The sequence below is a fragment of the Xenopus tropicalis genome, chromosome 4 (assembly GCF_000004195.4).
Source record: "Xenopus tropicalis strain Nigerian chromosome 4, UCB_Xtro_10.0, whole genome shotgun sequence".
In the NCBI taxonomy this organism is placed as follows: Eukaryota; Metazoa; Chordata; class Amphibia; order Anura; family Pipidae; genus Xenopus; species Xenopus tropicalis.
In genome coordinates this window covers 136,827,216-136,842,025 of record NC_030680.2, presented here as the reverse complement: position 1 = coordinate 136,842,025, position 14,810 = coordinate 136,827,216, and the positions used below count along the sequence as shown (strand labels likewise).

At 43.6% G+C, this 14,810-nt stretch overlaps 1 protein-coding gene across 1 annotated transcript in view; it reads left to right on the top strand.

Annotated features, from left to right (window-relative positions):
• qars1 (glutaminyl-tRNA synthetase 1) overlaps positions 1–14,810 on the top strand; it is a 61,680-nt gene that overhangs the window by 34,529 nt on the left and 12,341 nt on the right. The window contains exons 8-14 of the mRNA XM_004914097.3: positions 7,780–7,851; positions 10,267–10,352; positions 10,464–10,550; positions 11,232–11,331; positions 12,072–12,150; positions 12,576–12,684; positions 13,230–13,360. Coding sequence (XP_004914154.1) covers positions 7,780–7,851; positions 10,267–10,352; positions 10,464–10,550; positions 11,232–11,331; positions 12,072–12,150; positions 12,576–12,684; positions 13,230–13,360 — 664 coding nt within the window. The remainder of the gene's footprint in view (positions 1–7,779; positions 7,852–10,266; positions 10,353–10,463; positions 10,551–11,231; positions 11,332–12,071; positions 12,151–12,575; positions 12,685–13,229; positions 13,361–14,810) is intronic.

The window sequence follows — 14,810 nt, the reverse complement described above, 5'->3', positions numbered from 1 at the left end:
CTGTTGGATAGTCCCATATTAAAACACTGCCATTTATAGCACTATAAACCATCCCTGTGGCTCTTATGAGGCACTGTGCTCATACGCAAACCAATGGCACCCATACATGCTAGGGTGCCTCAGAAAATGAATTGTCAGAGCTGTCTCTTTTATTCACACTTTTTAAATTTATTTTTAATTTGATTTTTAATTTGATTTTAATGTGATGATATAGCAATACTAAATAAATTCTATATAATCTTTTATTCACATCATACTTCCTGTTATAGTAAGTACTTTCATTATTTCCTCTCAGGTGATCCGTAAGGGAGAAATATTTAGTGATATGTATATGCCTGTTTGATAAGATGTATAGGTCACTAATTAGGATATAAATAATATGTTTTGATTTGATGATTTCTGCTTTATAGTGAAAAAATTGCTTATAGTGATCAGCTGTGTTATAGCTGTACAACATGTGACACAATTGTAGGTACCAACTTTATATACCCTAAGGGGTATATTTATCATGCTGTGTAAAAAGTGGAGTAAAACGTTACCGGTGATGTTGCTCAAAGCAGCCAATCAGATGCTTTGCTTCGGTTTTCTAACTGTTAAAATCTAATTGCTGATTGGTTGCCCTGGGCAACATCACTGATAATGCTTCACTTTACTTTTTACACTGCATGATGACTATACCCCCAAATGTTTGCTTAGTGATGACATGACCTGATCCTATAATATAATAAACTATCTGTTGGTTAAGTATTCATTTTAGAACTATAGTTTTCCTTTATCTGAATAGCTGAGACTGGGGACTGTAAATTGGGGAGTTGAGAGCAATGCTATGGGGCCATATGGGGAAATAGGGTTTTTTTGGGGGGGCAGCTGAAATAAAATTCTGTTCTCATGTTTCAGAGTTTCTGGATAATAGGTTTCCGGATAATATATCCCATACCTGTATATGTAGGTATGTGAATTACAGGAATGCTCATACACTGGCAGCTTATATATCGGCTATAGTGTCTGCTTTTCCAGTCTGGTGCCTCCATGCTGATCTGTGCTGACTGACACCCTCTGACATTAGAACACTGTAGTACACCCACACACTGGAGGTGGGCGGCCTAATGTGCGGAGATGCTCCAGCGTGTAGGTGTTCAGGTGTGTTTTCCCAAGCTTGCTGTCCGTATATGTCATTCAGCATCTCCTTCCTACATTTTATAACGCAGTCACAAGAGACACAACGCAGCACCTCGGTGTCATGGAACGTACGTGGCTGACGCACTCGCGTTTGATGTCATTGACATTCTAATGTGGAAATAATGGAAAACTGAAGCTTTGCTGTCACCAGCTGCTCTGTGTCACGGAGATTTGACTGAATGTAACCGAGCATGTCGGCGGCTTTGCGCACACATTTACTGACAGGATGAGGTTAACCACTCTGCTAGCCTCCTGCACATTCACATTTATCTGCCTCTGCAGGGGCCGAGAGTGATATCGGGGCTGTCCCACGTCTCCTCACCACCATCCCCTTATATCTGCCCCTGGGGAATGATGGGAAGCCCCGCAGGCGGAACCGTAAGCGCTTTGCATGGCACTTGTCTAACATTCTCATGACACTCTGCCTCTGCTGTTCTGTGAATTATATGGCAGCAAGTAATATTTCCTTCTCAGTATGTTGGTAAATATTAAGAACCCTTTAAAGGGGAAGCAATGCCTCATCAATTAAAAATAATGCAGAATGGTTTCCATGAGCATTTTTGCAAACTATTTTATTTCAATAAGCTGTTAAGGATTTCAGGAGGATCAGCATCCCAGCGGGTAATCCCCTATGGTTCCACAGCCAGACCTTCTGCATAGGGAGCCCTCATTCACTGTGGGTATAGAGCAGCATCTCTGAGCCCGGCCCAGAGTTTAGGAGGCAAATGGAATTGACCCCTGGCCCTCCAGCTGGCAGGCAGGCAGGCTTTCCTTTTATCCTTTGTTGCCTTGCTTATGCTTACATTGTGTAGCGTGAGCGTAGCAACATGTTCATATGTTTGTATATACATATAGTCAAATGTATATAAAGCTGTAACTTGAAAAATGGACAGTATTCCTAATTTATCTCTTCTTTGTTCTGTAAGAATGTCCTGGGTCTGAAATAGCTTTTTGTAAAATAACTCCCCCCACCCTCAAGTGCTTCGCTACCTGCACCAGGAGGGAGCCCCCCAATGCGGTTGGGCAAACCTATGCGCATAATGGGCAAATGCCCCAGCTTGCTGACTATTTACATGATAGGGAAAGGGGCTGGGAAACTTACATTGCATGCATGTGAATAATGTGCAAGTGGGGCACTCACAAATTGTGCGCATGTGTGTGGCACAACATGGCCGCCCGCTGTTGGAGCACTGTCCCTGATCAGTCCAGCACCACTCACAGGGGGGTAGAGATTCTTCACAAGCAGGCTCAGTCTGGCACTTTAAAATAGGCCCTGGCATTTCAAGTACACAGCAGCCCAAACTGCTTCCGATACAGGCACAATAAATAGTGACTGCCAGAGGGACTGCTGTAAGATGCCATAGACAATTGTCCAGAAGCACAGATTGCCAGTTCAGGCCTGTTCACAAGAATTACAGTAAGGCAGGGATCCCCAACCTGGTATACCCATGAGCCACATTCAAATGGAAAAAGTATTGGGGAGCAACGCAAGCATGAAAAAAGTTCCTGGAGTGCCAATAAGAGCTATAATTGGCTATTTGGTAGCCCCTATTCTGACTGGAATCCTACACAAGGGTCTGTTTGGCAATTACACTGGGTTTTTATGCAACCACAACTTGCTCCCTAACCAGAGATACAAAAATAACTACCTGATTTGAGGCCACTGGGAGCAACACCCAAGGGGTTGGGGAGCAACATGTTGCTCACGAGCCACTGGTTGGGGATCACTGCAGTAAGGGCTCTATTAGTGCACTTTCAGTAGAGGAAAAAAACATTTCACTTTAAAATGTAGACCCAGGCTCAACTGGTGCTTCTCCTGCCATCCTTCTAAAATAGGGCCAACATTGTTGCAGTGTAAGTAAACCTGTATCAGCCAATGAGATACTTGCTTTCAATGGCTAATTGCTTGCTTCTTTCCCAAGGAGCCTCAGAATAATGAAAACATTTCCCATGTGACAAGTATTAATAAGGAGGTCTAAAAAAAAAACGTTTATACAAAAATGGGAAATCTGTAGAAAAGGAGAATTGCCCAATACTAATTGAAAATTAAAAAAAATAAAAAAAAATTATCACATTTTGAACTGATGCCCATTTAGTGGGCATAAATAGTGGTATAAATAATGGGGAGCAAACCCCACAAATGGGAGGGTGCCAAAATGCATCAAGGTAAACACTGTGGTCAGAATATTCTCTTATAATTAGGGATGCACCGAATCCAGGGTTGGGCCTTTTTTGGCATGATTCGGCCAAATCCACGGTCCTGGCTACGCCGAATCCAAATCCTAATTAGCATACATTAGCATAATTAGCTAATTAGGATTTGGAATGGTTAAATGTTAGAGAAAAAGAAATTCAGTCTGCGCAGCGATTTTACCCCTTCCGGATCCTAATTAGCAGATCGTAATTAGGATTTTAGTTCGGTATTTGGCCGAATCCCTTGGGATGGATTCGGGGGTTCAGCTGAACCCAAAAAACTGGGTTCGGTGCATCCCTACTTATAATGATAGCGTGTCTGCCATAAAGCATGACCACAATGCTGCATTGGGAGAGAAGGCTTGGTTCACTTCACGCTTATTACAAAAGGCCAAATTACAGTTAATGCAAGTTGTCACCTTGAATTTTTTCATTGTATATCCTTCCCCTGTGGGTTCAAGGAGACATCGCAGCATTATATGAAGGATTTTTCCCCAGACTGGGTCATTTCTGGGAATATGCATCTTGGTGCTGTCATCATTGCGTAGACAAGCGTTGCATTCAGCGGCCATGTCATACGGGCTCGATGCGTGAGCGCTGTTCCTAGAAATGAAGCCCAGGGAGATGCACCGCAGCATGTCAGTGGGGTCTGGCACGAGAAAAGCAGGCGCCTTCTGGTTTTTCTTGGGCCTGCCTTTTTCCCAGAAAGAGAATGCTCCTCTATGGAGAGCACAAGCCATGGATTGTATTTTTGTCTAATTGTGCTATTGGTGGTCATGCTGCTTAGGGGGGAGGAACAGAAGGAACAGTTAGGGAAGAGAAATGTGCTGTGTTCTGCTCTAACTCGGGTCTTGTTGGGCAGCAAGAGTATTAGCCATGGGTCCCAGGGCTTGAGGGGGGCCCTTTGGGCCAAAAAATATCTTGTATAGTAAAAGTATATGATTTATTTAATGATGCAATAACTGTAAGTATTTCTGTATCTGTTTGGGGTCTTAAATCTGCAGCCCACCAGTTGCAAAACTATGAGAATATCATGTGATAACATTGTCAATATAGTAGCAGTGGGAAAATAGCCTCTGGGAAGGGACTGTGGCTGTGGGATAGTAGGGAGAGATGGTGCCTATAGTAGCAGTGGGGGGATAATAGCCTCTGGGAAGGGACTGGGGCTGTGGGATAGCAGGTATAGTAGGGAGAGATGGTGCCTATAGTAGCAGTGGGGGGATAATAGCCTCTGGGAAGGGACTGGGGCTGTGGGATAGCAGGTATAGTAGGGAGAGATGGTGCCTATAGTAGCAGTGGGGGATAATAGCCTCTGGGAAGGGACTGGGGCTGTGGGATAGCAGGTATAGTAGGGAGAGATGGTGCCTATAGTAGCAGTGGGGGGATAATAGCCTCTGGGAAGGGACTGTGACTGTGGGATAGCAGGTATAGTAGGGAGAGATGGTGCCTATAGTAGCAGTGGGGGGATAATAGCATCTGGGAAAGGACTGGGGCTGTAGGATAGCAGGTATAGTAGGGAAAAATGGTGCCTATAGTAGCAGTGGGGGGATAATAGCCTCTGGGAAGGGACTGGGGCTGTGGGATAGCAGGTATAGTAGGGAGAGATGGTGCCTATAGTAGCAGTGGGGGGATAATAGCCTCTGGGAAGGGACTGGGGCTGTGGGATAGCAGGTATAGTAGGGAGAGATGGTGCCTATAGTAGCAGTGGGATAATAGCCTCTGGGAAGGGACTGGGCTGTGGGATAGCAGGTATAGTAGGGAGAGATGGTGCCTATAGTAGCAGTGGGGGGATAATAGCCTCTGGGAAGGGACTGTGGCTGTGGGATAGCAGGTATAGTAGGGAGAGATGGTGCCTATAGTAGCAGTGGGATAATAGCCTCTGGCAAGGGACTGTGGCTGTGGGATAGCAGGTATAGTAGGGAGAGATGGTGCCTATAGTAGCAGTGGGGGGATAATAGCCTCTGGGAAGGGACTGGGGCTGTGGGATAGCAGGTATAGTAGGGAGAGATGGTACCTATAGTAGCAGTGGGGGGGATAATAGCCTCTGGGAAGGGACTGGGGCTGTGGGATAGCAGGTATAGTAGGGAGAGATGGTGCCTATAGTAGCAGTGGGGGGATAATAGCCTCTGGGAAGGGACTGTGGCTGTGGGATAGCAGGTATAGTAGGGAGAGATGGTGCCTATAGTAGCAGTGGGGGATAATAGCCTCTGGGAAGGGACTGTGGCTGTGGGATAGCAGGTATAGTAGGGAGAGATGGTGCCTATAGTAGCAGTGGGGAGGGATAATAGCCTCTGGGAAGGGACTGTGGCTGTGGGATAGCAGGTATAGTAGGGAGAGATGGTGCCTATAGTAGCAGTGGGGGGATAATAGCCTCTGGGAAGGGACTGGGGCTGTGGGATAGCAGGTATAGTAGGGAGAGATGGTGCCTATAGTAGCAGTGGGGGGATAATAGCCTCTGGGAAGGGACTGGGGCTGTGGGATAGCAGGTATAGTAGGGAGAGATGGTGCCTATAGTAGCAGTGGGGGGATAATAGCCTCTGGGAAGGGACTGGGGCTGTGGGATAGCAGGTATAGTAGGGAGAGATGGTGCCTATAGTAGCAGTGGGGGGATAATAGCCCCTGGGAAGGGACTGTGGGATAGAATGGTAAGACCAATGTTTTATATCTGTATTAGCCAGGCTGAGGCTTGTTTTTACTCTGCTGCCAGGAGTAGCTGGGAGTTGTAGATGTGTATATGTACCCTGGTGTTTACTCGCCAGCAGCGTGGGTTTGCCCTGAGAGCACGCTTTTTTACATATGTTATTTAAGTCACTCAATCCTCTTTATGAAGAGGGGATTATAGGACAGGGATCAGGAATTCGAGGAAAAATGAGAGATCAGCGACAGGACCCAGAGGGTATTGGCGGTGACTGGATAGTGACTATATTATCACTTACCCGCTAATTGCTTTTGAGCTAATCCTTGGAGCGCCGACAGATTTCAAAGGGAAAACATGCTCTATTTTTACAGAGGGTTAAGCTTCTCCGTATTTTGTTTCAAGTGTCCAGTTAAACCTTTAAAGGAGTTATTCTACATAGGGAGCCTTCTCTCTGTCTGTATATCTGTGTTTAGTTGTTTAACTGCAGGAGCTGCCATAGGAAATATCAAATACAGTCCTGTCCAGAGACTGCAATAAAGCAGCACTGCCCCTTGGAAACAATACACTATATACACCAAAGCACATTTACTAACAGAAGTTCTAAACATTTTAAAGCTTGATTTTCTAGAAAAAAAAATATAATGAATTTGCTTTCCAGTCAGGGCTCGGCTGGGCCCTCTCCGTTGCACCGGGGCAGCCGTAGGGTGACATTTTCAGCTCTGTTTTTATGCAGGCAGCCAACAAGCCATTGTGCTTGTTATACATGTTGCCTTTGCTGCAAGAAAACCCTAATGTTTTTTTTTTTTTTTTTGCTATGCATCCGTTATGTTGCTGAAAGAATAGATGTGATCACGTGGGCTTCTCATGCAAACTTCTCATCGGCCGGGCCAAATGTCTCGCTGATGACGGAATCAGCATAACTCCAGGAATTTTCTTAGAAGTCTGTAGTTTAGATTAGTTTCACTTTCCTGGAAATTTACTTAATAGGATAAATAAGAGACAATGGCCTCACCGTTATAGCTGAAGAGCTCCATCTAGTGGTGGGAACCAGCTCTGAACTAGTTACCCATAAGGGGGATTACAGTTGTTGTTGTATTGGAATTCTGGGGAGGGGGCGGGTTATGCTGTGCGTCTCCAGCGATTTTACTGCTGCTTAAATATAGGAAAATGTTGGCTAATGAACAAAGAATCATTGGTGTCCATTACTGAGGGTTGCTATCTATGATATATATTATTATTATTATTAACATTTATTTATAAAGCGCCAACATATTCTGCAGCGCTGTACAATAGGTGGGTTTCATACATTGGACATACAGAGTAACATATAAAGCAATCAATAACTGATACAAGAGGTGAAGTGGGCCCTGCCCAAAAGAGCTTGCAATCTACAAATATAGTTAATAATACACCTGTAGATTATTTATATATGGGTTAGACTGGCCTACAGTGACCTCCCGGTAGACGGCAGCCCCAGTGGGTCCAAGCCTAGGACAATTCCCACCATTCTTATTTTACAGTGTTGGTCTATTTGACATTTAGCAGTGTCTACAGGATGTATAACCTTTGGGCTGTGGGTATCTGGCCCAATCCTGGACAACAGGGGTGGGGGGGCTGGGGTCCAAACATTATGAACATTGTAATCACTCTTTATTTGGGCCCATTGTTTCTAAATACAACGGCAGGTAGGGGGTGGCATATAAGTTTGCTTTGATGTATTTTACCATAGGAATATTGAAAATTAATTAATGCTGTTGTTTCTTTTGTAGGTGAAGTGAAAATCGAGTTGGCATCTCTGATGGAGCAGCTAAGAGGAGAGGCCCTTAAATTCCACAAACCCGGTAATTCCCCCTCCCCCACTATATTGTAGTTAGCCTACCATTGCCTTTATATGCAACTACTGATAGCATGTGGGGTGTTTTCTTGGCCTTCATATAAGCACAGGCTGAAAAAACACCCCCCTCCACTCTGGTCTGTTTGTCACGGCTACTAAATGCCATAAATTCCCTGCCATAGACAATACTGAGAATTGGCTCTGCTAAAACACACGCAGAGACAATTATCAAAATGATCAACATTGTCTTTTTTAGTAGCCACGACAAGTAGCTGCTACTAGTAGCTCTGTGTGTCTTTACCCTTCTGCACCCATAGCATCCGGTGCAGGTGCATTAAAAGACTGGGGCATAGGGAATGAATCAGCCCCGTTTCACTGTAGCCTAAGGGCAGGGATACAAATCTCCGTTTTTGGGGGTGACTAATCTCCCCGCAATACCATCCCACCGGCTAGAATGTAAATCGCCGGTGGGTTGGCATACACGGCGCCGCAATTTGGCGAAGTTGCCTTGAGAGGAAACTTTGAGCGACGTAAATTGCGGTACGGCATATGCCATCCCACCCGCGATTCACATTCTAGCTGGTGGGATGGCTAGACATAACTAAACATTGACTTGAGACTAGCACTAGAAAGCCTTTGGGTCTCCACAAGTTGCCGAACGACAGCTCCAAGAAGGCTTTCTGGGAGTTGTAGTACATCATCCGCTGGAGAGCCAAAGGAAGCCCGTGTATAAACTAGAGGGAGTAAAGCTGTAGAGGTTATATGGGAAGGTGTGAGAGAATGAGAGCAAGCAAAGGGGTACAAGAATAGAGGAATGTAGTGAGAGTGAGTGACCTCCAGGGCCGCCCAAAGTGTGCTACACTGAATTTTCTCCAATTTATTAGTGTTGTATGTAATATTAAATAAGCTGTGGCAGATTATATATACATGCCTGTATTATAGGCATTATCTGGCCAAAGGGAGAGTAAAATAACTCCCATAGTGCTGCTCACAGCATTAGTTGCTGGGAGTTGGAGTGCAAGCGTATCTGGAGGGGCTGCAGCTTGCCAATCCCTTGCCTTTTATTATACACAGTTGAGCTGTAGCAGGGCTTGTGAGGGTGGCAGTCCCGATAGAATGTGCCTTTATAAGAGCATGTGAATAAGATTATTGTATTCTGTATTTTTGTATCATTCACACAATTTGTATTTCCTCCCCGTGATACAAGGAATGAATGTAAACACAAGGTCATTGTATGTTTAAAGGGGCAGTCCACCTTTACTTTTAGCTTAATGTAGACCGTTACTTTTTAAGGTCATTTTCAATTTGACATCATTTTTAGTACTTTTTATTTATTTATTTTTAGTTCTTCATTCTGTCTGGTTGATAAGGCTTAATTACCTCAGCAACCAAGGTCAGCTTGAAAGTCAGAAAGCAACTTGTAAAAGGGTATATCCCAAAAGGAAATTAAGCAATAAGGTTGCCAGGCTCTCTGACCCTGATATTTGTTGCAGACAAACCACATACTATAACCAATTCAAAATAATGAAGACCAACTGAAAGCTTGAAAGGGTACATCATAAAGGGGTGGGTCAGCAATATGTTATAGAATATCCTATTCCTAGCAACTTTGCACTTGGTCTATATTATTTTTATAGTTTTTTTCTTTTATTTGCCTTCTCTTCTGCCTCTTTCCAGCTTTCAAATAAGGGTCACTAACCCCTGCATAAAAGTATCTATTACTCTGCGAGCTTACAATTTTATTTATATATTTTTTCTTATTCCTTATCTTTCTATTCAGGCCCTGTCCTATTCATATTCCAGTCTCTCATTTAAAGCACTGCCTGGTTGCTAAGGTAAACAAGACCTTAGCAACCCGATAGCTGCTGAAATTTCTAAACTGGAGAGCTCCTGAACCAAAAGTAAATTAACTGAAAAAAACAACAAATAATAAAAATGCTAATTGCAAATTGTCTCAAAATATCATTGTGTACATCATACTAACCGGTCAATCAAAGGTGAACCACCCCTTAAGACGTACAAAGGGGCATATTTATTATAGTGTGGAAGCCGATATTACTAATGATGTTGCCCATAGCAACCAATCAGCAATTACATTTGAATGGTCACCTACATGTTAGAAAACAAAAGCCATTATCTGATTGGTTACTACAGGCAACATCATCAGTGATGTTTGCTTACACACTGTTCCCTGTAATGTTAACTAAAGATGAACTTTCCCTTTAAATGGAAATGAAATGATATGAAAGAGAGAGAGAATGAGGGTGCAGCAGGAATCCCCCTCTGGTAGATACCGTAGCTTGTTTACAAACAGCCATGCCATGTTGCACCCCAGAGATCCAGAGTAGTCATTGGCTTAATGGACAATGTGCAAATGACTCCTTGCATATCTGTACTAACTGACCTTCTGTTTGGGGCCCAGGTGAGAATTACAAGACTGAGGGGTACGTGGTAACACCGAAAACAATGGAGCTGCTAAAGAAACATCTGGAGATCACAGGAGGACAGGTAGGAATCAGGCTCAGAACTGCAACCTGGATATTCTGGCAAATGTGAGCTGCTTTAAGATGCCATAACTCCGGCAGGTCTGTAACACGATCATTCCCTCTCTGTTTACAGGTCAGAACTCGCTTCCCTCCAGAGCCAAATGGCATTTTGCACATTGGTCATGCCAAGGCCATCAACTTCAACTTTGGATATGCCAAGGTAAACACTAATCTGCACTAAGCATATTGTTCAGCGTCCATTTGTGTGTTATTGTGCCACGAGGCAGCTGTTGTGCATATACCCACCCTGTCAGTTAGTGCCACACTGGTCAGATATGCAGTGTCCTTTGTTCTGCTCTCACAACATGAAAACAGTTTTCTTTAAGCAAAAAACTTTGCAAAATTAAGCACTCATTGACACCATTACAAAGGCACTTGTGCCCATACACGTTCCTTGCATAAACACTGCCTTAGCAAGTTGTGTTAGTAACTGCTTGCACCAAGTAACTCTGGTGTTAATGTCCTCATTTATTTTAGGAGTTATTAATGCCATCCCCATTTAGAAAATGTTTGCCACAAACTGAGTGCAAATTCCGAAATAGTTGCCGGTGGAAAGGCATTTCGGAGCAATTAGTCAAACGCAGTAGAAGAGATCTATTGCAGGCGAATAAATCACTCTGTGGGACATTAGCCTAATGGAGAACTCAGCCTAAACTAAAAAAATAAATAAATTTTAACTTGTTTTACCCCTTCCTCCTTACATCATTTAGCCTATAAGGTAGAAGTGGCTAAAAGATGGTCCTGTCCCTTTCATTTTGAGAATGCTGAGAAGCACTGTGCTTATGAGAGCCAGAGAAACTCTCTGACCCTGTAGTGTAATAGATTGCTTTTAACTTTCCAGGCAAATGGAGGCATCTGCTTTCTTCGTTATGATGACACCAACCCGGAAAAGGAGGAAGAGAAGTATTTTACCGCCATTAAGGATATGGTAGAGTGGCTTGGTATGTCACAGATATCTGATTTATAAATGTATTCCTCTTGCTTAATGGGGGGTTTTTCTTTGTCTTTAATCCTTTATATGGTTACATGTTTTATGTACTGCCCTCTTGGCAACCCAAAACCTCTCTCTTTTTAGGATATTTCCAAGATGTGGGGTGAGCACCCTTTGGGAATTCAGGGCAGTAACTCCTTTATCAGCTAAGATGATACCTGGTCAGATTTAGGCCCTCTGAGAATGCTGAAACCAAAAAGTCGAAAAATTCTTCATTTAGTGGTTGCTTAGGGTCCAAAAAACTGAGGGTTGAAATTGCCTGCACATGGCAATTAAAATCTTATGTGATTGAATCTGAATTGATTGCTTAAGGTGGCCATACACGGGCCGATTTTAGCTGCAGATATCGGTCCCTTAGACCGATTCGGCAGCTTATTGGCTCGTGTAGGGGCACAAACGACGGGCCTGCCCAACCGATATCTGGCCTGAAATGGCCAGATATCGATCGGGCAGGTTAAAAAATGTAGTCGGATCAGGGACTGCATCGGTTTGTTGATGCGGTCCCCGAAACGACTGCGCCTATTACCAGCGTTCTGATTCGATCGACTTAGCCTAAATTCACCCGGTATCGCGTACCCGTAGGTGGGGATATCAGTAGAGGATCCGCTTGCTTGGCGACCTCGCCAAGCGAGCTGATCTTAACGTGTATGGCCACCTTTAGACTTTTCTTACCTTTTTGTGCCCTTTCAGGTTACAAGCCCTACGCTGTTACGCACGCCTCCGATAACTTCGACCAGCTGTATGAGTGGGCTGTGGAACTCATTAGAAGGTAAACGGGCAAATATTTTATTTCTTAATTTTTAACTGACTAATTTAAAGGGATAACACATTGGACCATTACCTTTAGCCCCACTAGGTCCTTACTTTAAAGAAGGATATTAGTAGGCCCAAAGGCATTGGGCAGTGCTTGATCCCAAGGGGACTCGCCCATTAATGGTAGTGTGCACTAGCTCTGATGGATTTTCTGTTTGTGAGTGGAAGCTACCATATTGCTGCAGTGGTAAAGTGGAAGTAAACTTATTGTAGATCATGATGAACTGACTAAATGTGTCCCTCAGGTTATAATTTGTGGATAATACCATAACCGAGACAAGCAATAGGGCACTTATCTATAAAAACAAATGCGCAGGGTAGGAATGTTGTTTATACCCCATACTTTTGACTGTAAATAGGATATATTTGTTCCCCCCACAGAGGCCATGCATATGTTTGCCATCAAAAAGTTGAAGAAATTAAAGGTCACAACCCCCCGCCTTCCCCATGGAGGGATCGTCCAATTGAGGAATCTCTTCTGCTTTTTGAAGTGAGTGTTTTTCCTTCTCTTTTATTGGACAACTTCTGTAAATTCTGTGGATGTTGTTGTACTATAAGTGCAAAGGCATACTGTGCATATATAAAAAAAAAAAAAAAAATCAGGTCTGAGAGATAGCGGATATATGCACCGTATGCCCTCACCTTAACTCCTAGAATCATCTCTTGATCCTGACAGTTAGGACTGTGGCACATGGGGAGATTAGTTGCCCACGACTAATCTCCCCGAAATACCATCCCATCGGCGAAAATGTAAATCGCCGGTGGGATGGCATACGCGGTGCCGCAATTTCCCCGAAATTGCGGAAGTTTCCTCTCAAGGCAGGCGACTAATCTCCCTGTGTGCCACAGCCCTTACAGTTCACTAGATGCTGCCACCCAGCATAGACACACTGCAAGTGCGATCACTGGTCAGACGATTAACACTGGAAAATGCATAATTGATAATTGCTTGAACTATGACTACTCAGACAGGGTCCCCTCAATGAGTGTGTGCCTGTGCAGATAACCCTAGCTGTCTTTGTGTGTGTTTTCTAGGGTATGAAAAAGGGAAAATTTGCTGAGGGGGAGGTAACACTGAGGATGAAGCTTGTTATGGAAGATGGGAAAATGGATCCGGTTGCATATCGGATCAAGTACACACCGCATCACCGCACTGGGGACAAATGGTATGTGCCTTATCACAGATACCACAAGAAGCAACTGGGTTAAAGGAGAACCAAATTTATTAGTGTGTGTGTGTGTGTGTGTGTACATACAGTGTTGCTTGAAAGTTTGTGAACCCTTTTAAACTTCTGTATTTTTATATGAATGTGACCAAAAACATCATCTACAAGTAGATGAAGAAAACCTAGTGAAACAAATTAAACAAAAATGATTATATTTGATCATGTATTTATTGAAAAAGAAAATGATCCTATATCATATCTGTGTGTGGCAAAAGTAAGTGACTAATGCTCTCAGTATTAGGTGTGACATCCCCTGTGCAGCAATAACTGTGACTAAACATTTGCAGTAACTGTTGATCAGTCCTCCACATCGGTGGAATTTTAGCCCATTCCTTCTTAGAGACCAGAATCATCTCTTGGATGTTAGTGGGTTTCCCCACATGAACCACTCGCTTCAGGTCTTTTCACAACATTTCAATTGGATTATGGTCAGGACTTTGCCTTGGTCATTTCAGAACATTCACTTTATTCTTCTTTAACCATTCTTTGGTAGAATGACCATTCTACCAAATGGCCCACCGTCTCTTGAGATTCAGTTCACAGACAGATGCCTTGACATTTTCCTTTACAATTCCGTGGTATAGTTCAGAATTCATTGTTCCATCAACAATGCAGCAAAATAGGCCCAAACCCCTGAATGCTCCCACCGCCATGTTTTTACAGATGGATAAGGTTCTTATGCTGTTTTTTTTTCTCCTCATTTAAGCCATAAAGTTCTGTTGGCTTTATCTGTCCACAAAACATTCTCCCAGTATCCTGGTTTGTCCACGTGATCTTTAGCAAACTACACATTCAGCAATATTTTTGGGGTAGCGCAGTGCCTTTCTCCTTGCTACCCTGCAATACGCACCATTGCTGTTTAGTTTTCTCCTGATGGTGGGACTCATGAACATCAACATTCGCCAATGTGAGACAGACCTTCGGTTTCTTAGAAGTTACCCTGGGTTCCTTTTAATCCTCTTGGACTATTAGGGCGAAGACAAACGGGGCAATTAGTGTCCAACTTTAAAAAAACTCTGTAGCGGTGATTAATTGTGCTGATTTGGCTGCCATAGATTAATATACGAGTCGCTGCAACTATTCGTGCATCGTTTGCAGCATGCAAATTAGTCATCATGACTCGCCCTGTGTGTCTTTGACCTTGTAGTTGGAGTTATCTTTGATGGTCGACCACTCCTGGGTAGGGCAACAACGGTCTTGAATTTCCTCCATTTTTACACAGTCTGTCTGACTGTTGATTGGTGGAGTCCAAACTCTTTAGAGATAGTCTTGTAACCTTCTCCAGCTTTATGGGCATCAACAACTCTTTTTCTGAAGTCCTCAGACACCTCCTTTGTTTGAGCCATGATACATATCCACAAATGTGTGATGTATGTGTGTGATCAGGCCT